Genomic DNA, 25,742 nt, shown 5'->3' with positions numbered 1-25,742 from the left:
GGTCTAGCAGTAGATTCTTCCCAAAGTTTTAGAACTAGTTGATATATCAAGTAGGGGTTGACAGTACATTTCATGTCCCCAAATCTCCCATCTATGAGTTCTCCTCCCCAACCAAAATTTATAATTTGATTATTCAGATGGTATACTGTTTTCTGAAATGAATGGTAATTTATATGCATATTTTTATTCCTATCATACAATACATTTAAAGCTTATTTTTCTGTAAGATTTTTGTGTTCCCAATTTCTTAATTTGTTTTCCAGTGCAAGTTCTTCTTGAAATACTCAGTTTAACCTGGGTAAATTGGTTAGAGTGTCGTCCCATACACCAAGGTTGCAAGCTCTATCTCCAGTTCAGGGCACATACAAGAATCAACCAATGAATGCATAAATAAGTGAAACAACTGATTGATATCTCTCTCTCCCTCGCTCTTCCTCTCTTTCTAAAATAAATCAATTGATAATTTTAATTCTCTTTAAAAAAAGAAAAAAGAAACAGTCTGTTTAACTTGGATTCCCATTTTGAAAAAAAGTTTGAATTTTTAAATAACTTGGCTATTATAAACAGCTAGTACTGAAATGGGTAGCACTCCAGTTTACTTTCAAAACTGTATGATTGATTTCCTTTGTAATCATTGAACTTCCATGGGTTATGTGGCCTTGGAGTGGTTCCCTCTGCTGGTTGCTTTTGGTAAAAATACAAAGTTTCTTTCTTGTTTCTTTCAAGTTATAAAATTATGTGCTTGTTGAGACAGACGGACTCAAATAGAAATGATGACTGCACCTTCGAGAAAATGAAATTGTTAGCAAAGCCAGTCAAGAATTTATTATATTCCTTGCTGCCAGATTTTTTTCCCAAAGTAATACTTTACTTAAATTTTTAAACTATCATACTTGAGCTATCCATTTTTCTTTAAACAAATACTAAATACCTAACGTGTGACAGACACTGCCTGGGCCCTGGGAATTTAATCATGAGTAAGAAAGATAGGGTCCCTCCCCTACCTGAGCTGACTTTGTAATGGGGACAAGGAAGGAAGAACTAATAAGCACAAGAGTTAAGTTCAGACTGGGAGTGTATGAAGGGAATAAGAGCAGAATGATGTCATATGACAGAGAATAACTAGGGTAGAGATGGGTAAGGGAGGCTATTTTGGATGAGGTCAGTTATGAAGGGCCTCTTTGAGGATGTGACATTTAAGAGGAGCTGGCCATGTGGAGAATAGATGAGGAAAACATTCCAAGCAGAAGGAACACAAAGGCCTGGGAGTCACCCAGCATGGCTGGGAGATATGGTAGGTGATGATTAAGGAGTGGGGGGAGAGGAGGGTTTATAGACTCCAGGACTTGCAGGGTCCTTAAGAGACTTGGATATTTAAGAATGGGTAAAGGGTCTTAAGCAAGTCTAAGTGATGTGTGAAAAGAATAGCTTTAGTCTCTTAAAGGGGACTGTTCTCAAGACGGATAAGTAAAATAAAAATGCCAATTTGTTGATTTTCAGAAATAGAAATTATTACTATGATCTGTAGTGCTCCTTTCTGCATGACCAGCGTATATGACCAGCCAGATGGCTTGGGAGCATAGAGCACGTGTGTCCTAACAACGAGCAACTCCAGGCTGAGGGGATTCAGTGCACAAACCTGGGCCGGGTCCACTGGCTGAGTTCTCCAGGAGTCGAGAGGCTGGTGCGACACTGTTAGCGCTTGCCTTGTTGCCTTTCTAGTGTTCCTGAAACTGGCCAGCTCACACATTTCTTCTCGTGCAGTCATTTGGAGAGTTAGCTGCTGCCTCTCAGGGTGGCTGTGCCAATGTTTCTCTCCCCATTTAACTCCCAAGTGCCCAGGAGCCGACAGACAACCTCTTTCTGGTTCTCCCTCTCAGAAAGGCCTCTTGGTGGAGATGCTCTGCATGGGCAGTGGGGGCTTGCATGGTGGGAAGTAGCTCTCACAGGAAAGCAGTTGGGAAAAGGCAGCAGCAAGAGCAAAGGTCCGGAGATGTGGGCAATCCCACCATATTCAGGGAGTGACAGAAGGCCTTGTAATTAGGACAGGGTGAGTGGAGGTGATGGTGGAGAGGTGTGAGCAGAGAGCTTGGAGGGCTGGGCTGAGGGATTTAGACTGCACTTCAGTATGACAGGCTGCCAGTCAAGGGCTTCAAATGGAAGGGATGTGTTCTGCTTTGTGGTGTCGGAGGCTCACTCCAGCTGCTGTGTGGAGGGTGGGCCTTGGAGGGCCCAGAGAGGAGAAAAGGAGACCAGTTGGCAGTGTGTTCCTGACACACAGATGGCGGTGGTTTCTTGGAGTAGAACAGTAGTAAGGGAGGGGTGAGAAGTGTTGGGTGCAGACTGTATTTTGGAAGAACTGTCAGGATTTGCTAATAGATTGATGTAGGATATGAGGGAGCTAGAGGTGGCTTATATGTCGGTAGACAGCTGTGTTGTTTAGTCATTGAGGAAATCTCTAGGAATCAGAATGGTGGTGGGTAAGAGTGGAATCAAAAGTAGTACTAACCAGGCTACTTTTTTTCCCCTCTCATTGTTAACCCTCACCCGAGGATATTTTTTCCATTGATTTTTTAAAAGAAAATGGAAGGGAGGGAAGACACAAAGAAGCATCGATGGAGAGAGAGAGAGAGACACATCAACTGGTTGCTTCCCACATGCACCCCGACTGAGGCTGAGGACCAAGTCTGCTACCAACGTATGTACCCTTGACTGGAATAGAACCCAAGACCCTTCAGTCCACAGGCTAACTCTCTACCCACTGAGCAATACCAGATCCGGTTGACCAGAGGCTACCTTTGAGCTACCTGTTAGGTGTGAAGGAAATATGAAAATCTTCAGTGTAGCATGGTCTGTGAAGCCTCAGGACCAGATGCAGTCTAGGGAAGAGGACAAAGCCTGTATCATGCCACAATACAGAGGCAGGGGTAAGAGGAGCAGGAGTCCACAGAGGAGACCAGGAAGGAGCTACCAGACAGGTAGAAGGAAACGAGCAAGTTTGGGTTCACCAAAGCTGCAGAGACAGTGATCCAGGAGAAAAGAAACCTGTATAACGTTCAGAGGTTGAGTGGGGTTGAGGTAGAGACAGGTAACTGGCCCTTCGTTGAGATCTAAGCTGTTTGATAAATGTTATTTTAGCCCTAGCCAGTTTGGCTCAGTGGGTAGAGCATCAGCCTATAGACTGAAGGGTCCCGGGTTCGATTCTGATCAAGGACAAATGCACAGGTTGTGGGCTCGATCCCTGGTGGGGGGCATGCAGGAGGCAGCCAATCAAAGATTCTCTCTCATCACTGATGTTTCTATATCTCTCTTCCTCTCCCTTCCTCTCCAAAATAAATTTTTAAAAATTTTAAGAAGTTATTTTAATGGGACCCTGACCGATACTCTCAGTGGTTAGACTATCAGCCCATGCACCAAAAGGTCTTGGGTTCAATTCCCAGTCAGGGGCACGTATATGGGTTGCAGGTTCAATCCCCAGCCCATGTGTGGGAGGCAAGCAGTCAATAACGTGTGGCTCTCACATCAATGTTTCTCGCTCTCCCTTACCCTCTCTTTCCTCTCTCCCTTTTTCCTTCTGTCTCCCCCTTCCTCCCTTCCTTCTATTCTCTGGAAATCAATGGAAGGAATATCCTCGGGTGCAGATTAATAGCAATAACAAAAAAGTTACTATATGCCGAAACCAGTTTGGCTCAGTGGATAGAGCGTTGGTCTGCGGACTGAAAGGTCCCAGGTTCAATTCTGGTCATGGGCATGTACCTTGGTTGCAGGCACATCCCCAGCAGGGGGTGTGCAGGAGGCAACTGGTCAATGTTTCTCTCTCATCAACGTTTCTAGTTCTCTATCCCTCTTCCTTCCTCTCTGTGGAGAATCAATAAAATATATATATATATTTTAAAGTGATATATATATATATATATATATATATATATATATATATATATATATATATATATTTTTTTTATTTTTATTTTTTTTTCCAGAGAGGAAGGGAGAGGGAGAGAGCAATAGAAACATCAATAATGAGAGAGAATCATTGATTGGCTGCCTCCTGCATGTCCCCTACTGGGTGGCGATCAAGCCTGAAACCAGGACATGTGTCCTGACCAGGAATTGAACCGTGACCTCCTGGATCATAGGTTGATACTCAACCACTGAGCCGCACTGACCCGGCAAAAAAGTTATTTTAGTGAAGTTATGGTGATAAAAGCTCGGTCAGAGTGGAATGAGAGAAGAATAGGGAACAGAGAATTGGGACAGTATTTAAAGGGGAAGACGGCGCTAAGAGAAGGTAGGTAGAGAGACTATGTTTGCCAAAGGGAATGTCCAGGGAAGGAGTGGGTGATTGCATAAGAGGAGTCCTTGGGCAAGCAAGAGGATGGCACGCAGCACTCAGATGTCAGCCTGCAGTGAGAGCGGGGACTGTGTTCCACTGTGACGGGGGAAAGGCAGGGAGGTGGGCAGGGACACGGTGAGGTGGTGACTTAGTGATGAGGGAGATGGAGTAGATCTCATCTATTTATGTGATTTCTCAGTTAAGGGACAGTTGAAATAGGAAGAAATGGGTGACATGGCGGGGATGGCAGTGCTTTAGGAGAGGCAAGGAGGGGTGAAAGTCATCTTGGAAAAGGAAAACGTTAACTTATGGGAAGGTCATGTTTGTTGCTTACTCAAATTTGCAGTGAGTTCGGGGCATACTGTGTGGATTTCCACCTCTGTTGACCTTGTTTCTTGGGTATAAGTATGGAGAGCTGTAGAGGAAGGGAGGGGCAGAGGTCTTATACAATAGAAAGAGTTTGCAAAGGGCTAAATATGGTGCTAGACCACAGAACCACACAGGGTAGGGAGGAAAGTCAGGGCCGGAGCCAGTGTTGGAAAATGAGAAGGCATTAGGCATTCTAGATAGTTAGAAATCCGTGGACGCACTAGGTCCTGTTGCTTCCTCCTCCTTTTGCAGAGCAACAAGTTCAATGTTAGCCCTGCCATTCTCTAAATGTTCTTATGATTACTAAATTTTTAATCAGTGCAAAAGTGTAAAAATTGTAGTCTTGGCTGGCCGGTGTGGCTCAGTGATTGTGTATCAGCCTGTTAACCAGGAGGTCAACAGTTCGATTCCCAGTCAGGGCACATGCCTGGTCACCAGAGGGGGAATGTGCAGAAGACAGTTGATTGATGATGTTTCTATCTCTCTCTCTCCCTCTCCATTCCTCTCTGAAATCAATAAAACATATCTTTTAAAAAGTTGTTGCCTTTGTGTGAGGCCTTCTTGAGAAATGCAGCCCAGACTGACCCAGCCTGGTTTGTGCCTAGGTGCCTGAAAGAAGACCCTGCCACCATGTCCCTGCTGCAAAGGAGCCTGGATCCCGAGAAGACTCTGGGCCTGGTGGACGTGCTCTACACGGCTGTGCTGGACCTCAGCCGCTGGAGGGCAGGGAGGTTGGTGTCTCCCACGGTCACTTGAATTGGTTGGCATTCAGGTCCACACCAAGGGCCTGTATAACCACGTATAGTGTCATGTGTGCTCATGTCACTGAGAGAGTGAGTACATAAGACAGAAAGAAAACATTTTTTTTTTTAATAATTTCAAACTTACAGAAAAGTTACAAGAATAGTCCAGAGAATTGCTCTCTGCCTTTCTGCCTTTTACCCAGACTCCCCATTTTGTTAACATTTTTGTCTTCATTTGTTTTATTATTTGAGAATAAGTCCATCAAAGGATTTTAACACAACTGGTATTCTCCTTATGAACTAAGAGCAAAGAAATGTTTACATATTTTGTAGTTGACACATAAAATTTTCCCTTTGTGAATTGTTAACCTTAGAACAGGTTAACAGGGACCTTAAACATCTAGCCACGTGTCCTTCTGAACACAACAGGTCCGGAGCAGTGAGATGGCTCATCCAGGGTTGCACCCAGCCATCACCTGCCTCAGCCCCCACCCAGAGCCCTTTCTATCTCCAGGGCCCTCTTTCAGGGCCAGAAAAGAGTACTCGGGAAACTTTGGAAGTAAAAGCCATCTGTTCTTAGCACTGTCTGCAAATTACTCCCAAAGACAAAAGTGCTGCCTAGTGTCCCAGTCTTCGCCACCCCCACTCTTTGCTGTGTGGATTTGTCCACTGTCCCTCTGCTGGATCTGCCAGACTCTCAATTCCTGTTCTCCAGGCACACAGCAGGCCTCTGTTGGCAACATCCCCACTCTAGTCTTGCTTTGCTTTCCTGTTCTGCAGTTAAAGGGTTTTGCTCAAACTCCTCAAGCCAGAATCCTGATGTAGTTTTCAACACAGTCCCATGTTAGACACCATAGGTTTCTTTGAAATAAACATAGATAGTAAGTACTTAAGTTATGCACAATTATCTATAAAACTAGAAGCCCAGTGCACGAATTTGGGGTGGGATCTGGCCAACCTGACCCCAGTCGGGGTGGATTGGGGCTGGGCCTATCGGGTGGAGGAGATGGCGGGAGGTTGGACAACTGGCCAGCTCCAATTGGGCCTGACCAGGGCCGGGCTGGCTGGTGAGAGGGACCACAGGCAGTTGGGGGGGGCTGATCAGGGATCAGCAGTCAGAGGAGGGGCCATGGGAAGTTGGCTGGCCAGCCCCACCCCTGATTGGTATTGGGGGGCATTGATCAGATGTGAAGCTGTCTGGGGGCAGGACCACAGACCAGTTGGGGTAGTGGAGACTGACCAGGGTGGGGCCAGCTGTGGGGAGAGGTTGTAGGTGATGGGTCAGCTGGCCCGCCCCTGAATAGGGTGGGGGGGGGCAAATTGGGAGCCAGTGGCCTGGGGGAGGGGCCATGAGCCAATTGGGATAGTGGGGGCCCATCGGGCAGGGCCAGCTGCGGGGAGGGGCTGCAGGAGGTTGTCCAGCCAGCCCCACCCCCCATCGGGTGAGTTCACTGGCCACAGTGGACATCACCAGTCATTAGGGTTGTTTCAGTCGCTGGCTTTTTATACATACAGGTAAGTGAACCTAATAACATGCAGAGAGGTCTTTTTTGTTCTTGAAGTCTTTCTTAAATATAAAGAGGTCTATTTAATTATCCAATTTGTATATTTATCTTTTAAAAAAAAAACACATTTCTGTTGAAATAGGGAACAAGCTTTGCCCTGCATACAGATCCAGCTGCAAAGGGAGATGTGTGATTTTGGGAATCAGGCTGACCTCCCTTCTGGAAATGGGAACAAATCTTCAGGCGGCCTGCAAAAGACCTTCTCCAAACTGACCTCCCGCTTCACCAAGAAAGCTTCATGTACCAGCTCTGGCAGCAGCACCAATTATTCCATCCTAAATACCCCTTCCAAAAACATCTTCATAGCTGGGTGTTCAGAAGAGAAAGCCAAAATGCCCAGTAATATTGACTCAAGGTTACAAAGCATTTTGAACATTGGTAATTTTCCTAGGACTGCAGACCCTTCACAGTCAGCTCAGAATACCAGTAATCAAATGGCCAATGGTTTTCTCATGGAGAGGCGTGACAGCTTTCTGCAAGGGGATGATGGCAAGGACGAGAAGGGTATGAACTTACCAACTGATCAGGAAATGCAGGAGGTGATCGATTTTCTCTCCGGCTTTAATATGGGCCAGTCACATCAGGGCTCCCCGTTAGTGACAAGGCGTAATTCTGCTGCCACAGCCATGGTGACGGAACAGAAGGCGGGAGCCATGCAGCCACAACAGCCACCACTGCCTGCGCCCCCTCCACCACGGCCACCCCAGGCTGGGGGACACACACCTCTGACACCCCAGCCAGGCCTGGCACCACAGCAGCAGTCCCCAAAGCAACAACAACCCCAGGTTCAATACTACCAACACTTGCTCCAACCCATTGGACCGCAGCAGCCCCCACCCCAGCCTCGGGCCCCTGGGAAATGGGTGCATGGCTCATCCCAGCAGCCAGCACAGCCTGTCGGAGTGGGTCTGTCTCCTCTTGGCCAGTGGCCTGGCATGTCTGACCTCAGTTCTGACTTGTACAGCTTGGGTCTGGTGAGCAGCTACATGGATAACATGATGTCAGAGGTTTTGGGGCAGAAGCCTCAGGGACCTAGAAATAATACCTGGCCAAATCGTGACCAAAGTGATGGAGTCTTTGGAATGCTGGGAGAGATTCTGCCTTTTGATCCTGCAGGTACGTGAGTCCCCTCCCCACCTCAGGGTTGTAACATAAATATAATCACTGAGGACATCACAGGGCCAGTCGGCCACAGCCTTGTGGAGAAGTGATTTTAAAGACCCCTTTTCACTGTCTGATGGCAAGCATGGGACAGACCCAGCAAAGGTGGGAAGCAGTGAGGTTGAGGCTGTAAAGATAAATGGAACTCTTTTTCTCACTTTGCAGAGGACAGGGTGAGGCATAAGAGAAGCTACTAGTGCAGGTGGGCTCCAGTCAGGGCCCTCCCGCTCGTGGGAGCCACGGCAGCAGGGGCTTTTTCCTGCGGCATTCTTTTCTGCCTACACGCCAGGACCTATGAAAGGTGTAGGTTACCCTCCTGCCGTCATAGAGTTCAGCTTCTCCCAACATACACAGTGTGAATATACCACCAGAGTTATCTTAGGAAATGGGGGGGGAAAACTTAGAAACAAAACAAAAATGAACTAGGAGGAGGAATTAAGGTTAAGAGCCAGGATTACTTAAATTTAAAAGAAAAACATAGTATCCCTGGCTGGTGTGCTCAATGATTAGAGCGCCAACTGTGGAATGAAGCTTCAAGGGTTCAATTCCCAGTCAGGGGCATGTACCTGGGTTGCAGATTCATTCCTCAGCCCAATTAGGCTCACACAGAAGGCAACTAATCCATGTGTCTCTCACATATCCCTCTCTCTTCACCTCCTCCTCCCTCCTTTCCACTCTGTCTGGAAAAGCAATGGAAAAAATATCCTCAGGTGAGGGCTAACAAAAAAAAACAAAAACACATCCTCGCCTGGATGGCTGTGGCTCAAAGGTTGAGCATCAACCTATAAACCAAGAGGTCACAGTTTGTTTCCCAGTCAGGGCATATGCCCAGGTTGTGGGTTCACTACCCAGTGCAGAGCATGCAGGAAGCAGCTGATGAATGATTCTCTGTCATCACTGACTTCCTATCTCTCCCTCTCTCTTCCTCTCAAAAAAAAAAAAAAAAACAAGTGCAAAAACACATCTTCAGGTGAGGATTAAAAAGAGAGAGAGTGAGCCCTGCTGAATTGGTCTGTGAACTAAAGGATCCAGGATTCGATTCCGGTCAAGGGCACACCTCTGTTGCAGGCTCAGTCCCCACCCTGGTTGGATATGTGTGGGAGGCGACCAGTAGATGTGTTTCTCTCACATCAAAGTTTCTCTCTCTCTCCCTCCCTCCCTCCCTCCCTCCCTCCCTCCCTCCCTCCCTCCCTCCCTCCCTCTCCCTCTTCCTCTTCCTCTCCCTCTCCCTCACTCCCTCCCTCCCCCCTTCCCTTCTACTCTAAAAATCAATGGAAAAAATATTTCTGTGTGAGGATTAATGAATAAAAGAGCTAAAAGAAACAAGATAAGAAAAGAAGAACAAGACATAAGTACTACAGATACAGGAGCGATTAGAACTCGTAAAACATTACTACATATATGACTTGATGACAACACATTTGAGAACTTAATGGAAAATGGATTCTTTCCAAATAAAATATACATTACCAAAATTGTACCAAGACATAGAAAACCTGCCTAGATCTATAGATTTATTTCAGTAGAAGAGATTATAAAGGCAATTATGAAGCCAACATGATTTTTACCACAAAAACTTTATAAGAAATATATAAAAAGTAAACTATAGTGCATCTCATGAATGAGTGGATATATGTGAGAAAATCCATCAGTACATATGTTACTAAACCCTGTTTACTTCAGGGTTATAAGGTGGTTCAGTAGAAGGAACTATGGTAATGTACAGTAATCTATCAGATCACCCAATTAAATGAGAAAAACTCATAGTAATAGATACTATGTAGACATTTAATAAAAGACACCAGCAGTTCTTAAAAAATAAATAAGTCCTGCCGAAACCGGTTTGGCTCAGCGGTAGAGCATCGGTCTGCGGACTGAAAGGTCCCAGGTTCGATTCTGGTCAGGGGCATGTACATTGGTTGCAGGCACATCCCCGGTAGGGGGTGTGCAAGAGGCAGCTGGTCGATGTTTCTCTCTCATCAGCGTTTCTAGCTCTCTATCTCTCTCCCTTCCTCTCTGTAAAAAATCAATAAAATATATGTAAACTAAGTCCGTTAGAGTAAAACATGAATAAAAGAAAATTTCTTGAATATAAAAAAAAACTACGGGGGGACAGGGCTGAGTGTGGAATGTAGAGGGTTTTTTATTTTATTTTTTTTTATTGATTTTTTTTTTTTTTTTTACAGAGAGGAAGGGAGAGGGATAGAGAGCTAGAAACGTCCATGAGAGAGAATCATCAATCATTGATTGGCTGCCTCCTGCCTCCTGCACGCCCCCCACTGGGGATCAAGCCCACAACCCAGGCACATGTCCCTGACTGGAATCAAACCCGGGACCTTCCATTCCCCAGGCCAACACTATTCACTGAGCCATAAAGTCAGGGCCTGCCATAGGTTTTTTTTTTTGTTTTTTTGTTGTTTTTTTTAAAATATATTTTATCTATTTTTTACAGAGGAAGGGAGAGGAATAGAGAGCTAGAAATACCGATGATGGGAGAAACATCAACCAACTGCCTCCTGCACAACCCCTACTGGGGATGGGCTGCCATCATTGATGGGCTGCCTCCTGCATGCCCTACCAGGGATCGAGCCTGCAACCCAGGCATGTGCCCTGACCAGGAATCGAACCGTGACTCCCTGGTTCGTAGGTTAACACTCAACTGCTGAACCACACAGGCTGGGGTTTTTTGTTTATTTGTTTGTTTTTTAATTTTATTGATTTCAGAGAGGAAGAGATGGCATAGCTTTCTGTTTGACCCTTTCTCTAAGAAAGATACCTTCTGTGCTGTTCTTTTCTCCCACTTTTACTGCCCTGCACATTACTCAGCTCTATCCAGTATGTTTCCAGGCACCTCTTAATACATCCTGAAATTTCAGGTTATTTATTACCAATTTTTTCTTTTCTTTTTTAAATTTATTGACTTTTGAGAGAGAAAAAGGGAAAGGAAAGAGAGAGAGACATTGGTTTGTTGTTCCACTTGCTGATGCATCATTGGTTGGTTCTTATATGCCCCCTGACTGGGGATCGAACCTGCAATCTTGGTATGTCAAGACAAGGCTTTAACCAACTGAGCCACTGGGCCAGGGCCTATTATCACTCTTATTTCTTCAGACTGAATGAGCAGTTTGCCATCCAATATCCATGGAAATATCCTATCAGAGTTGGGCCCAAGTGGGAATGGCATATATTCTCTATCTGGCTAACCCTGATGCTTTGATAACGTCCAGGTTAGTTGGCTGTTCACATGACTTTCCAGGTTATTACCGATGTAATATTAGATTTTGGAAAATGTTAAAGTACTTGTCCTTAATATTTAGTCATGGATAAAACAAACCTTTTTTGTTCTCTCTGTCTCCTGTTCACATCCAGTCTGCCTCTGTCTTAGGCATAAGCCTTTCTGACAACCCTATGTGCACCATAGGTGAACCTCAGACCGATGCGCTACAAGCCCCAGCTCACCATTGCAGACTGCTCTGCCACAGGCTGGCAGCTCACCACTTTTCTGTGTGTGTGACCAGCACATCCTCAGAAGGTAGCAAAGGAAATGAGGCTAATTTGGCTCCAAACCCTGTTTATCCCTTTGTCTCAACACAGTGGGTTCAGACCCTGAATTTGCACGCTACGTGGCAGGAGTGAGCCAGGCAATGCAGCAGAAGCGGCAAGTCCAACATGGTCGCCGTCCAGGCAACCCCCGTGGACACTGGCCACCCATGGATGATGCCCATCGGACCTGGCCTTTCCCAGAGTTCTTCACAGAAGGGTGAGTGCTGGGTGTGGCAGTAAAGCTGATTTGGGGATCTGGGCGTCCCCCATGGGGCCTTTGTGCACTCTTATTAAGTAATTCAATTCCAAACCCGAATGTGAGAGTGACAAATGGTCAGATCTTCAGGAGGCAGAGTTTTGTGATTGACTGTGGCATTCACGGTGGCATAAAGTGCCCCTGTGAATACACCATTGGTATAAAATTAATTTTCTAGACAGACTCGTCCACTCTAGACAAGAATCTTATTTGATAGTATAAAGAAATTGCATGTTTCACAAAGTTTTTATGCTGAAATGAGCATGTCTATGAAACCCATGTGATTTATGGAATGTGATCCTTACCATTTACAAACGGTAAAGGTATATGGTTCAGATTTCAATGAAAGGAGAGAATTCTGAATTTTCATCATAAGGACAACTGGGGATTGGTTTTTCACATCTCTTATTGCTACCTGGTTAAGAAATCTGGACAGCTGCTCTGGCTGATTTGGCTCACTGAATAGAGCATCGACCTGTGGACTGAAGGGTCTTAAGTTCGATTCTGGTCCAGGGCATATACTTCTGTCTCTCCCTGGAATCAAAAAATTAAAAGAAAGAAATCAGGACAGCTAAAGACCACCTCAACTTTTATTTGCTCTGATGAACTTTGTACGTAAACCACAGGTTTCTGAGAGGAATAAAGGGCAGTGATGCGTATGTATTACAGTTGAACATCACAGGGGTTAGAGGCACCAACCCACCATGCAGTTGAAAATCCACACAGATTTAAGTTGATTGACTGTATACATGGGTTCCTAACCATGGAACAAAACTACAGTTGGCCCTTAAAGCAGGTTTGAACTGCACAAGTCACTTGCATGTGGACCTGCATATAAGAGATAAGAAACCACTATTTGAGCCGAAACCGGTTTGGCACAGTGGATAGAGCGTTGGCCTGCGGATGAAAGGGTCCCGGGTTTGATTCCAGTTCAAGGGCACGTACCTTGGTTGTGGGCACATCTCCTGTGGGAGGTGTGCAGAAGGCAGCTGATCGATGTTTCCAACTCTCTATCTCTCTCCCTTCCTCTCTGTAAAAAAAAAAAATAAAATATATATATTTAAATATATTTTATTGAGCCGAGACCGGTTTGGCTCAATGGATAGAGTGTCGGCTTGGGGACTGAAGGGACCCAGGTTCGATTCCGGTCAAGGGCATGTACCTTGGCTGCAGGCATATCCCCAGTAGGGGGTGTGCAAGAGGCTGCTGATCAATGACTCTCTCTCATTGATGTTTCTAACTCTCTATCTTTCTCCCTTCCTCTGTACAAAATCAATAAAATATATTTTTATTATATAAAATATATATATATATTTATTGATTTTTTACAGAGAGGAAATGATTTAAGGACAGAGAGTTAGAAACATTGATGAGAAAGAATCATCGATCAGCTGCCTCTTGCACACCCCCCACTGGGGATATGCCCACAACCAAGGTACATGCCCTTGACCAGAATCGAACCTGGGACCTTTCAGTCCGCAGGCCGACGCTCTATCCATTAAGCCAAACTGGTTTCGGCAATAAAATATATTATTAAAAAAAAAGAAAAGAAACCACTATTTGAGCAGAGCGTAAAGACTTCTTTTAGAGCTTGTTTGGGCTGCCGGTGTCCAGGCTGGCTGCAGGAGGCCCAGGACCAACTTCTCTCTTTGGCTTTCAGGGATGGCCTGCACAGTGGCTGGTCGGGTACTCAGGGAGATTCAGCCAGCTCGAGTGATGAGACGTCCTCTGCCAATGGCGACAGCTTGTTCTCCATGTTTTCAGGGCCTGACCTCGTTGCTGCTGTCAAGCAGAGAAGGTATGAAGAGATTTCTAAATAAAAGGACAGGGGGCACGTGAATGTGATCCACAGCTCAGTCCTCTGGAAAGCTCAGGAGCCCATTGTTCCCAATCTGCCTTGTGTGAAAAAGGCAGAGGACCTTTTCCCACACTGTCCCACAGAGGCCACCACACAGGCTTGTAGTCCAGGTGACTTAACATTGGGCTGAGTTTTTGCTGGCAGAATAGTCTCATGCCAGTGGAAGTCAAAATACTCCAGTACATCAGGCAAGGGAGAATTCTGAGACAGGGTTTGCCTCTGTTGGTCTGTGCCTTGCAGGAGACAGACTTGGGGGGGGAGGGGGGTGTTCAGGGTGGGGGAGAGCAGGACCAGGACAAGCAAGTTCTAATCAGGACTCCCAGCAGGCTTTGCAGCTCCAAACAAAAAGCTGACCCTCAGTTTCCTTGTGAAAGGTAGGTCTGGGTTAAATGACATCTGACTGATATTTCAAAATTGAAAAAAATAGTAATATAGTATATTCAGATCTAAGAAGTTTAGATCTCATATTTAAATGGATCCTAAAATAAGAGGAAAATTTGGTTATAGAGAAGTAAAGAGACTTCGTGGGTGTGAGAAAGCAGAGGCCCAGAAGTGGCAGTCTAAAGGATGTGGGCAGGAAATAGAACGCAGGGCTGCCTGGGCGTCGGGAGTCATGCTGCGGAGAGGAAAGGGAGGCCAGGTTACACGGCCCTTGTGTGACAGTTGGGCTTGGTGGATAAGCAATGGGAAGCGAGTAGGTGAGTCAGAGTTGTAACAGTGATAATGACAGTGATTCCTAATACAAGCTAAGCCCCAGGTAAGCATTTACATACATTTTCTCACTCAGTTCTCGCAACCACTGTATTTTTATTTGCTAGGGCTACCATTACAAAGTACCACAGACTGGGGGCTTAAATGACATAAATTTATTTTCCTATAGTTCTGGAGGCTGGAAGTCTGAGATCAAGGTGTCAACAGGGCTGGTTTCCTGGGCTTGCAGACTGCTATCTTCTCCCTGTATCTTTATGTGGTCTTCTCCTGTGTGTGTCCATATCCTAATCTTCTCTTCCTAAGAGGACAACGGTCACATTGGATTAGAACCCACCCTAATGACTTCACTTAAGCACCTTATCTCTAAATACACTCACAGTATAAGGTATTGGGAGTTAAGATTTCAGCCTATGAATTTAGAGTTAACAGATGAATTGGGGGGAGGAGGAGTGACACAATGCAGCCCATAGCAACCATCTTATATGAGTACTAGAGGCCCGGTGCACGAAATTTGTGCACTTGCTGGGGAGTCCCTAGCCTGGCCCGGGCCCTCTCACAGTTTGGGAGTCTTGGGGGATGTCCGGCTGACGGCTTAGGCCCACTAAGCCATCGGTTGGACATCCTTGGCATTGACACGGAGGTGGAAGAGGCTCCCACCACTGCCACTGTGCTCACCAGCCGTAAGCCCAGCTTCTGGTTAAGCAGTGCTCCCCCTGTGAGTGCACTGACCACCAGGGGGCAGTTCCTGCATTGAGTGCCTGCCCCCTGGTGGTCAGAGCGCATCATTGTGACCAGTCATTCCACCATTCGGTCATTTGCATATTAGCCTTTTATTTTGTAGGATTGTTTTACCCCCAGTTCATAGGTGTAGAAGTTGACACTCAGAAAAGTTAAATTCATTCATTCATTCCTTCCTTCATTCATTTGTTGGCACCTATCATGTACCAGGTACCATAATGTAACGGCAAATAAAACAAAATCCCCTCCTTGTGGAAGGTACATTCTATTGTAGGAAGGCAGATTTAAAACAACAACAAAATATGTCAGGTTAGGTTAGATGCTATGAAGAAAAATAAAGCAGGGTTTTGGGGGCAGAGTGCAAGGGTCAGGCGGATTTTCTGTTTTCAGAATGAGAGTCATGAAGGCCTCTGATGAGCAGAAAGCTGAACACAATGAGGGAGCAACTGGTGAGGTATTGGCAGAGGGGTATGTGTGAGAGAGAAGAATCAAGGATTATAGGCAAGTTTTTGGCCTGAACAATCTATCTGTGTGAAAGGGGGTGCCATGAACGAAGACTGGGAGGACTGCAGGAGAAGCAGGATGGAGCCAGGGTGGAGTTTAAGACCTCTGTTTGAGACATGGGAAATCAGGAAGGCTGGTTAGACATCTAAGTCACCTATAGCACTACCTCTGCAGAGACTGCTGTCTCATGCAGGAGCGCGGATAGACTGCGTTACCTGGCTCTGAGCCTGCTACATCCTGCCTTTTTTATTGTTATAACAAACTTCATGTCAGTTGTGAAACTTAACAGGCTTTTAGTTTATAGTCACATATCCACATTGCATGGTAAATAATATCTGTCGAATAAATTAACAAAAGGCCGTAGATGATGGACTCAGAGAGCAGCTGAAAGGACCAGTATTTGTCCTCATGCCTGCCACCCCTACTCTATCCCAACCCTGTGATGACTTGCAGGAATGCAGCATTTGATGGTGACTCACTTTTTCCCCTATACACTGTGTATCCAAGCACGTCTCCACACACCCACCTACAATCAGTGCCCCAGAATGCCAGAGACAAGTGATAAGGGCCCCCTGGAGGTTCGCTGGACAGGAAACAAGGCAACCACTGCCCTGAGCTCTTGGTTCTTTCAGGAAACACAGCAGTGGAGAGCAGGAGACCGGCACGCTGCCCTCGCCGCCTCTTCTTACCACGGTGGATGATGTGAATCAGGTACTGGGGGCTCTGCTCTGGCCATACCGCTGGCTCTGTTGGATTCAGACCATAAGCAAGGTTCCAAGGTTGAAGTATTTTTTTCATTTTTTATTTGCTCATTTATTTCATTACTCTCATTCAAGGACATGTTTATTGATTTTTAGAGAGAGTAGGAGGAGAGAGAAACATGGCTGTGAGAGAGAAACTTTGATTGGTTGCCTCCCAAACTTTCCCCAACCAGGGATCAAACCCACAATCTAGGTATGTGCCCTGACTGGGCATTGGGGGAGTCGAACCCACAACCTCTTGGTGTATAGGACAACGCTCCAACCAACTGAGCCACCCAGCCAGAGCCCAAAGCTGAAATTTTAAGAGGGCATCAAAGAAATGATGGGATCTTTGTTTGTGAAGAACAGCTTTTTCCCCATAATTTTGTCTAAATGAGCAGCCAGCTCAGCTGACTCAGAGCCACATGTAGAGGAAGCTCGGGACTGTGCTGCCTGGTAAGGTAGACACTAGCCACATGTAGCTATGTGGATTGAAATTAATGTAAATAAAATTGAGTTCCTTGGTTGCACTGGCCTTAACAGGTGTGTGGCTGCTGCACTGAACAGTGCAGACCACATTCCTGTCACTGCCAGTTCTCTTGGACAGCGCTGTTCCAGGGCTGTGGGAGGGAGAGGGAGAGGCAGAGATCGGGGTGGTGGGAAAGATGATAAATTGCCAGAAATGCCACTAAAAACCTTCTTCTGTCTCTCAGGATAACAAAACCAAAACATGGCCACCCAAAGCACCCTGGCAACACCCTTCTCCGCTCCCCAGTACACTGCCCAACCCAGGTGCACCACTCTATGCAGTCCCCAGCCCTGGCAGCCAATGGAACGACACCATGCAGATGCTGCAGTCCCCGGTGTGGGCTGCAACCAGTGACTGCAGCACGGCCTCCTTCTCCTACGTGCAGACCCCACCACAGCCCCCACCCCCAGCAACACACAAGGCAGCGCCCAAGGGCTTCAAGGCCTTCCCAGGGAAGGCTGAGCGCAGGCCGGCCTACTTGCCCCAGTACTGACCCAGGCCTGCCTGCCCAGTGTCCCCATCCTAGGCCTGACAGCTGGCACCAACCCCCAGAGGACCAGTGCACCCCTGTCCCAGGCACAGATCCTTGGGGATGGGGTGGTTGGCAGCTCCAAGCCTTTAAGGCCTAGCTTCTCGAACTTTGGAGGCATCAGACCCCTGGAGGGCCAGCTGAAGACGGAGGTCTCTGACCCTCCTCAGGGAAATGCTGGATCTTCAAGCTTAATAAGCACTTCTGGTGATTCTGATGCAGTTGGGCCACAGGCCACACTCTGAGAAATAGCTCTCAAGTTCGTAGTCCCTCTGTGTGTGCTGGGAAGGCATCAGGCTGGAAGAATGACTGCAAAACTGACCATTCTTCTGAAACCTCTCCCTTTTTAACGTTAAGTGATGACCACACCAATCACTGTATTTTATAGCTATTTTTCATAGAGGTTTTCAGTTAAAACATCTCCTGCCTAAAATGCATTGAAGTTTTTAAGATAAAATAGCGGCTGGAGGTTTGTTCAACACTATTTTTATTTAAGCTTATACAAAATGGGCAACATATAGAATATTTCTGACCAGAAGCAATTACCTGGGTTTTCTGTGTGGGCAGCCCCTCACCACCCCAGCAGCACCCAGGGAGTGCAGCTTTTATTCAATTTACAAAAGCAGGATCATAAAACTGAAGTCGGAGGCAGAGGCGTATTCCTGATGGTGTGTGGAGATGAGCCAGCTGGCTGCTGTCTGAGGGACAAAGACACACCTGTTGCCCTCAGGTCCCTCCACACATGGCCAGAGGTTTCATACGTCCCAGAGGTTGGGTGTGGTCAGGGGGCTGGACAGAGACACTGGCACTTGAAATTGCAGTAACTTTTATGAGCTGGCTCAAGACAAACCAATTAAGATATAGACAGGAATTAAAGTATTTTCTTTTTTTAAAAACCCACCTCATTTTCAGTTAACGTGCCATTAAATAGATAACATCCTGTGGATTTATGGATTTTCCAGCCAGAATGGATCCAGAAGAATTGAATGGTGCTTAAATTGAGAATTAATAATAAATATATCTATATAGATTAGACATCCCACTGTATATTAATTGAGGTTACAGAAGTTCTTTATATAAAACTTATTTAAATTTTTCATATTTCATCTTTGAAAAAGTCTAATTGAGAAAAATCTGTAATATTTTCTGGTATGAAAGTTTGACAGTATTAATATTTTTTTTATATTTTCTTAAATCATTAAACCATTTTAATATATGTTAACTACTAATAAATGGTTTATTCTTTCTAACTCCATATAACCTTTTCCAGCAAAGATTGTAATAACACATTTATGTTCTCATTTTTCTACAGATATAAGTAAATTTATATTTTAAAAATACCAAAAAGAAAAATATATATATATATGTCTGTATACACACTAATTATAGAGGGCCCTGAGGGTGTCTGAGCCCAGCCGCCTGAATTCTCAGTACCGTGTCGCCAGGCTACTTCCAGGCCCGGGTGTTGTCCTGTGCTGTGTGGGGATGCCAGTGCTGCCTGTACTTATGATCCTTTCCCCGTGGGTTCTGAGCATTCACCTCACCATGTTTACAGAGACTATTTTGTACATAAACTTTTTCAGGCATGTGCTTTGCACCAACCCTGCGTGGCTCTTGTCTGTGTTAGCCGTCACAGTGTGTGCACTAAACTCTGTTGAAGTTGTCTGTGGCTTTTGACTTGTAACATAGTTTTCTATTTCCTTCAGCAATGTGTCCACAGTACCCTGTATTTCAAGTTCTGATATACTGAAGTACTCTTGTTTTAATAGTGCCTCCCCAAGACCTCACCCTGGTCAGAGGTCAGTCCTTGATGCCGCAGCACAGCTGACGTCAAATTTGCTGATTGTCCAATCTAGTCTGTTTTTCTTAAGACGTTTTTTAATTGCATCTCCATGGGCTGTGAGACTGTGTGAAGCTGTTTGTGTGGTCTCCTGGTAGGTGCTGGTTCTCAGCACCACCTCGTTCTGAACACTGGTAATCCCAGGTGCTGCGCTTGGCAGAGGAGTCTCCAAAGCGCGTGTGTTTGCGTGTGTGAGCGTGCGTGTCCTTTATGTGTCCAGCATGGCTGCCTTGCTCAGGCATCAGCAGGACATTGTGTGAGTAGTTACAATGCTTCCAAACTGGAACTCTACATTTTGTATCTTACTTTTAAAGCTCCTATAAGTAAATTAACTATTGGCTTTATTAAAAATATACATTTAATAATATATTTTGTATGTCTGTTTAAAATGAACTGCAACAGAAACCATGTGAGAAGCCCTAATGGTTCGTTACTTGGAAAAGCTACACCTGAATTGGTCTGTTGTCTGATTCCAAAAATGTGAAAGGGGAAAGACCACTGAGGCTATAAGGTGAACGGGGGTGAGAGCAGGAAGCAAGACAACCCCCCACACCTCTCCTTCTGGCTTCCCCAGGCCAAAGCTAAGGTCTCTGTGTGGGTGGAGCCAGTGTCATGGTGAAGACCACCTGGAAGGATACCAGCTCTCCTGGGGTTGTGGTCTGCCAGCATCCACACTCTACCAAGCATGTGTGTGGTCAGCTGCCCAGGCAGCCTTTCCAGGGAGCAGACCCAAGGATAAGGGACCCGATATATGGCAGAGACCCGACCTCAGAGGGGCAAGGAGGACTAGTCTGACTGGATGATCATCCTGCTAAGCAGAATAGATTGTACATCGGGAACCACAACTAGAGGTTGGGTTACAGAGGAATTTCAACTCATTTCATTTACTGCAAGACACCACTTGAAACTTTTTCATAAGCTTAGTGTGAGCATTAATATATACATGCTTCTTTCTTCTGTGATGCCCAGAAGCCGAGCATGGGGACCTGCACCTCAGGGACAGCTATGTTGCATGAGGGAATTGGGAAAGCATGTTAAAAGCTAGCTCGAAAAACACTTATCCAAGTGTGTTCCTATTTAACACGAGTACCAGGTATTAACACTGACCTGATGAGCAATTGTGGAGATAGGGGGTTCATACAGCCCTGGCTTCTGTGCTGGATGGGTGGTGATGGAAGCAGAACAGAAGTTACATCTGAGTCCCCAGAGGGCCCTTGGGGCCCCAACCCCGTTGAGAGATGTGAAGCATACAAACCGGCCTGGATACTCCCTTCTCACCTGGGGTATCCTGGGTGTGGCATCCAGCTCCAGGATGTAGCCGAAATGCCAAATGCTAACCCTTGGAGGGGATGGCCTTCTGCACTGTGTGGCCCCTGTTGTGATCTGGAGATGTGGAGGAAATAGCTCTTCGACTGCCGAAAAGCACTGTACCTGGTCAGCATGCTCCCAACCATAGGAACCATCAGGGGCAAGCTCCTGGAAGTAACACATAGCTGGCCTTATGATTCCAGCGGGGTAGGGGAGCTGCACCCAGGCTTCTGAATGTCTGTGAAGGGACTGGAAATGGCCTAGAAGACAGTCTTTAGTCTTTTCATTCAGGAAGTCCTGTCAGTGTATATTTACCCACATTTAAATTCTCCCAGGTTCTCACATCTCCTTTGCGCTCTCTGGCCTCTGTGTTTTCCTTAACCCCAGCTACCTCAACATCAGCTTTCCTGTGCTCCTGGGACTGCGCCTGCTCAGGGCCTCTCCATCAGTTCTGGGCCAGGCCGTGTTTTTGTTTTTATATTTTATTGATTTTTACAGAGAGGAAGGGAGAGAGAGAGAGAGCTAGAAAAGTCGATGAGAAACATCGACCAGCTGCCCCTTGCACACCCCCTACCGGGGATGTGCCCGCAACCAATGTACATGCCCCTAACCGGAATTGAACCTGGGACCTTTCAGTCCGCAGACCAACGCTCTACCACTGAGCCAAACCGGTTTCGGCCACCCGGCTTTGTTTCTCAGGACAGCAATTAGTGCTCCCTTGGAATCGTGTGTTTGAGTTTGTTTCTCACTAGGACCAGGGCTTCATGGTAGGAAGGAGCAACTCATTCATGGCCACATGTCCCGGTACAGAACCGCGGGAAGCAGCTCCACGCGAGCCAGCGGAAGGAGCTGTTGCTGGGGCCAGAGGCAAACTTCTAATATAGAGCAAAAACATAGAACCAGACTTAAAATGAAATCGCCTCTCATTTAGGACTGAAGTACGTGGTGACCAGAGTTTGTTCTTCCACCGCAAGGAGGGACTGATATAATACTAGGAACTGTGGATAGGACTGAGTAGCCTTTTACTAAGTACAGAACTTTCTATTCTCCTGGAGAAATTTTGTTAATATACCTAACAATGGATTCACACGGAAAACCGGGACGACATCCCCAAGCGTCACGCCTACGCAGGACAAGCTTGCCCCGCCCCCCAGGGCGCCTGCGCCCCCTCCCACTCCCGCGTGCGCAGGCGCACCCCATCCCCACGCAGAGGATGCGCACATGCGCGCGAGTCCATCCCAAACGTGCGGCGACGCCCCTCTGCATTCCCCGCCCCCAACTCGGCGCGGGGACATGCGCACACATACGCACCCCGGACGTGCGAGCCCACACGCCGCCGCGTGTGCTCCCCCTCGGCTCCCCGCCCCCCGCCCTGTCCTCCTTCCGCCTTCCCTGCGGGTAGACACGCGCACAGCGCCCATCGCGAGAGCGGGAGCTGCGCCCGGCGCTGCGCGGAGGCCCGAGGAGGCGTGGGGCGCTCGGCCTCGGTCAGTCACCGTGACTCAGCATCCCCGGTGGGCGCGCCTCGCCAGAACCGGAACAGCTTATGAAGAGTCATGGGTGGGTCCCCTCGCGCCCCACCTCCGCGGGCTGCTTCAGCTCCGGTGCCAGAAAGCAGACACACTCCCTTCCCCTCGGCCTCCACCTTTACTGGGGAATCCTGGTCTCCAGGTCCTGCCTGCCCCTGTCAGCGGCCCCAAGTTAAGGTCTGACTCCGTTTCCGCATCTGTATAACAGGGCTCTTTTTTGGAACTTTGCCCGCCACAGGCTCAGTAAGGGCTAGTTTTGCAAATATTCAGTGGAAGCCGATTGGTTTTCCTTAGGCTCTGAAATTAACCTTTGTGTAAAGTTGGGACTTCCTAACTTGCCTCTGCATTCAGGTCCACCCTTCAGTTCACTCCTCTGTCAGACCTACTGAGATCACTGGAAGGCGTCCAGCGCTGAAGCAGGCTCTTTGAACGTTCTGAACCAGGTTTCCTCTCGGTTGTGGTTATTCAGCCTCTGGCCTGGGCACAGCCTCCCCTAGAAACTTAACTACCCTCAGAATTCCTGGGACCCTGAACCCTATATTCTGAGATTTGCAGACCAGGCTTGGTACAACATATAGGCTGTTTTGAGGGTTGCAAAGGAGAAAATCGAGCGCAGAACTCTGCACAGAGTAAACTGGCAGGAATAGTCACCATGTCAATTGAATGTTGTAAGGGTTTCAATTAATAACAATCTTCCTTTGTTCTACTCCTTTTTGTTTTCTTTCCTTGGCTGCTGTGACTTTTGGCCTTCCAGGTATGAACCTAGTTTTTGCTAATGTAGAAAATATATGCAACTTTGGAATTTCAAAGTATGATGGTAAACCTAAAATATTATTGGGAAAATCCAGAATAGTTGAACCTGCTGGGAAACATAGAGTCTAGACTTCTGGAATGTCAAAAAGATGAAAACTTCAAAAAGGCAGTGATCAGAGGCCTCACCTGCTGCTGCTTCAGTGCAGGAGCCCAGAGCACCCAACCTTTGGAAAGATGGAAGTTGTGACAGTTCAGCTCAAACAGCTTCACCCTTAAGAGAAATCACTGGTTCCTGTACAGACAGAGGTGGCCCAGCCCCAGGAACCGGGGCCCTGTGAGGTTCCCTCTGGCTTCTCTCTGGGGGTCATTCTCTCTATTGTTTTCTTTTCTTTCTTTTTCTTTTTTTTTTTTTTTTTAATAAATTTCCCCGCATTTTCTGTTTTTGTCTTTTTTGGTTTATTTTTTATCTATATATATTTTATTGATTTTGTACAGAGAGGAAGGGAGAGAGATAGAAAGCTAGAAATATCGATGAGAGAGAGTCATCGATCAGCTGCCTCTTGCACACCCCCTACTGGGGATATGCCCGAAACCAAGGTACATGCCCTTAACCGGAATCGAACCCAGGTCCCTTCAGTCCCCAAGCCGATGCTCTATCCATTGAGCCAAACCGGTCTCGGCTCCATTGTTTTCTTTGAGACCAAGGACTGACCTCAGGTTTGTACTTCCAGAAAGGCAATGTGACACATAAAAAGCTGGGCGTTCCTGCTGCTGGCACCAGGGTCACAGAAAAGGACCGTGTTTGGCTGACTGAGGTCGTGTGTTCATATCTGATATAATCAGAGTCAGAAGAAAAAACACAAGGTTGGGAGGTAGTGGTTTTGGACAAAGACAAGAGATGTCCACCACAGTCACTTAAGCAGCCTATTAGTAAAAAGGAGTCAGTGGCTACTGTTGGGCCAAAAGTCATCCAAGGAATCATAGGGCAGGTGGCTAGTGGTGCAGTGGCTACTGAGATCGGCTTTCCTATTGGATGAGGTTCTGTTCTGAAACAGAATTTAGGGGAGGGAGCATTGTTCTGTGCAGACAAGTAACTGATTTGGATGGGAAGCTCTGGTTGGAGTATTTCCCATGAACTCCAGCAGTACAGGTGCTGTTCAGCGCTGTCAGGGTTGTGCTAGATGCGGGAAGTTCAGTTCCATCTTAGAGCTGATAGTTAATCCAAAACTCCTCTGGGTAAATAAGGGCTTTTCCCTACAAAGTGCTGTGATTTCCTCAGTCTCCAGCCCCTTTCCTATTTTCCTTCTTCATCTTTAGGACTCCAGATCATTCTGGGCAGGGAGAGAAAGTCATTTGCAGAGGCCAGAGGCGGCATGGACTGCATGAGCTGGGAGGTGGGTGGTAGGAAGACCCATGGTTGGGGCTGCAGCAGGACAGGGCACACACCCGACATCTGGCTACTCTGGTGGAACCCAGCAACAAAGAAGCTCAAGTTGAGTGCCCAGTTCTGGACCTCCTCTCCTCTCTGACTATTCTCACTCCCTCTCATCCAAGCTCTCCCCTTGAGAGAGTCATTCAAATGCTATCCATTCACTGATGACTCTCCCAGGTTTTTTCCTCCAGCTCAAACTTTCCCTGTACATGTACTCCAGACACGGATAGCCAATTCAACACTTAGATGTGGAGTAGGTTTTGAAAACTTGTCCAAAAACAAGATCATATGATTTCCCCAAAAAAAACAAAAACAAAAAACTTGCATCTCTGCAAGATGCAATGACAATTCCATTTTTCCAGGAATTCAGTTAGAAAAGTAGATGTCACCTTTCACCATTCTTTCTCTCTCTTTCACCAGCAAATTGCCAATTCTTCACTCACAATATATCCAGATCGCCTGGCCCAATATATCCTACTACCTCGACCCAAGCCACTTTTGTCCCTGGCCTGCATTGTTGCCGTAGCCTCCCACTTGTTGTCCTCACTTCCATTCCTGTTGCATTGTGGGCCTGATCCTTCGTAAGACATGCTGGATGATGTCCCTTCTTTGCTGAGAACCCCTCAGTGGCTTCCCATCTCTCTGGGAATAAAAACTCGGGCTCTCACAATGACTGGCAAGGTGTATGTGATCTTGCCTTCTTTCCCTTTTTGGCCCCATCTTCTATCACTTTCCCCTCCTTCATTCCACTCCGGCCAAAATGGCTACTTCTGTTTCTGAAACATCAAACCATGCTGCTCTTGGGGATTTTGCAGTTGCTCTTCCCTTTGCCTGAACACTTAACCCCCCGCCCCCTCCACCCCCTCCCAGACATCCCATTGGCTCACTTTCTAACCTTCTTCAGGCTTTTGCTCAAATGTAACCTCATTAGTAAAATTTTCCCTTAAACATTCTATTCACAATTGCAACCCACAATCCCAGCACCCTTTCCAGTGTTCTCAATAACACTTACCCGCATCTGACATACCATAGGTTTGTCATACCATAGTCTGTCACTTATGTATCCGAAACGCCTGGAGCACTACCTGTTAACATGGAAGGCGTTCGGAGTTGTGTTAAATGAATGAACACATGAATGAACCGACGGATGAAGCAAGACAGGGCACGGGGAGTTCGGCTTCTGTCCTCCAGTCACGTCCAGGCAGGGGCCGCACTAGTGGCCGCCCTGTGCAGGGAGAGGCCAGCGGAGGCCCCACAGCTGGGCGGCCCGCAAGGTCGCCGGGCGGGCGCTGGGGCGGGGC

General features: G+C 46.8%; 1 protein-coding gene and 1 long non-coding RNA gene across 5 annotated transcripts in view; one reads left to right on the top strand and one right to left on the bottom strand.

The window, feature by feature from the left end:
- The window catches only part of GARRE1 (granule associated Rac and RHOG effector 1), a 74,234-nt gene extending 55,765 nt beyond the window's left edge, over window positions 1-18,469 (top strand). For 3 of the 4 annotated variants that reach the window (XM_036441156.2, XM_036441155.2, XM_045582570.1), the window contains exons 9-14: window positions 5,308-5,433; window positions 7,093-8,126; window positions 11,766-11,931; window positions 13,631-13,768; window positions 16,414-16,492; window positions 17,235-18,469. In XM_036441156.2, the coding sequence (XP_036297049.1) occupies window positions 5,308-5,433; window positions 7,093-8,126; window positions 11,766-11,931; window positions 13,631-13,768; window positions 16,414-16,492; window positions 17,235-17,543 (1,852 nt within the window). In that variant the 3' untranslated portion in view covers window positions 17,544-18,469. The remainder of the gene's footprint in view (window positions 1-5,307; window positions 5,434-7,092; window positions 8,127-11,765; window positions 11,932-13,630; window positions 13,769-16,413; window positions 16,493-17,234) is intronic. The other variant, XM_036441158.2, reaches the window with a different exon arrangement.
- On the bottom strand, window positions 666-25,720 carry LOC118720836. Its single transcript, XR_004988549.2, has 3 exons — window positions 25,454-25,720; window positions 14,745-14,837; window positions 666-677 (listed from the first exon to the last, which is right to left on the bottom strand). It is a non-coding gene; the product is annotated as an uncharacterized LOC118720836 (long non-coding RNA).
- Between the last annotated feature and the right edge of the window lie 22 nt (window positions 25,721-25,742).

Source organism: Pipistrellus kuhlii, unplaced genomic scaffold (assembly GCF_014108245.1).
Source record: "Pipistrellus kuhlii isolate mPipKuh1 unplaced genomic scaffold, mPipKuh1.p scaffold_m20_p_17, whole genome shotgun sequence".
NCBI classification, from domain to species: domain Eukaryota; kingdom Metazoa; phylum Chordata; class Mammalia; order Chiroptera; family Vespertilionidae; genus Pipistrellus; species Pipistrellus kuhlii.
Note: the sequence above shows the minus strand (reverse complement) of the source record. Positions and strands in the feature narration are given on the sequence as shown.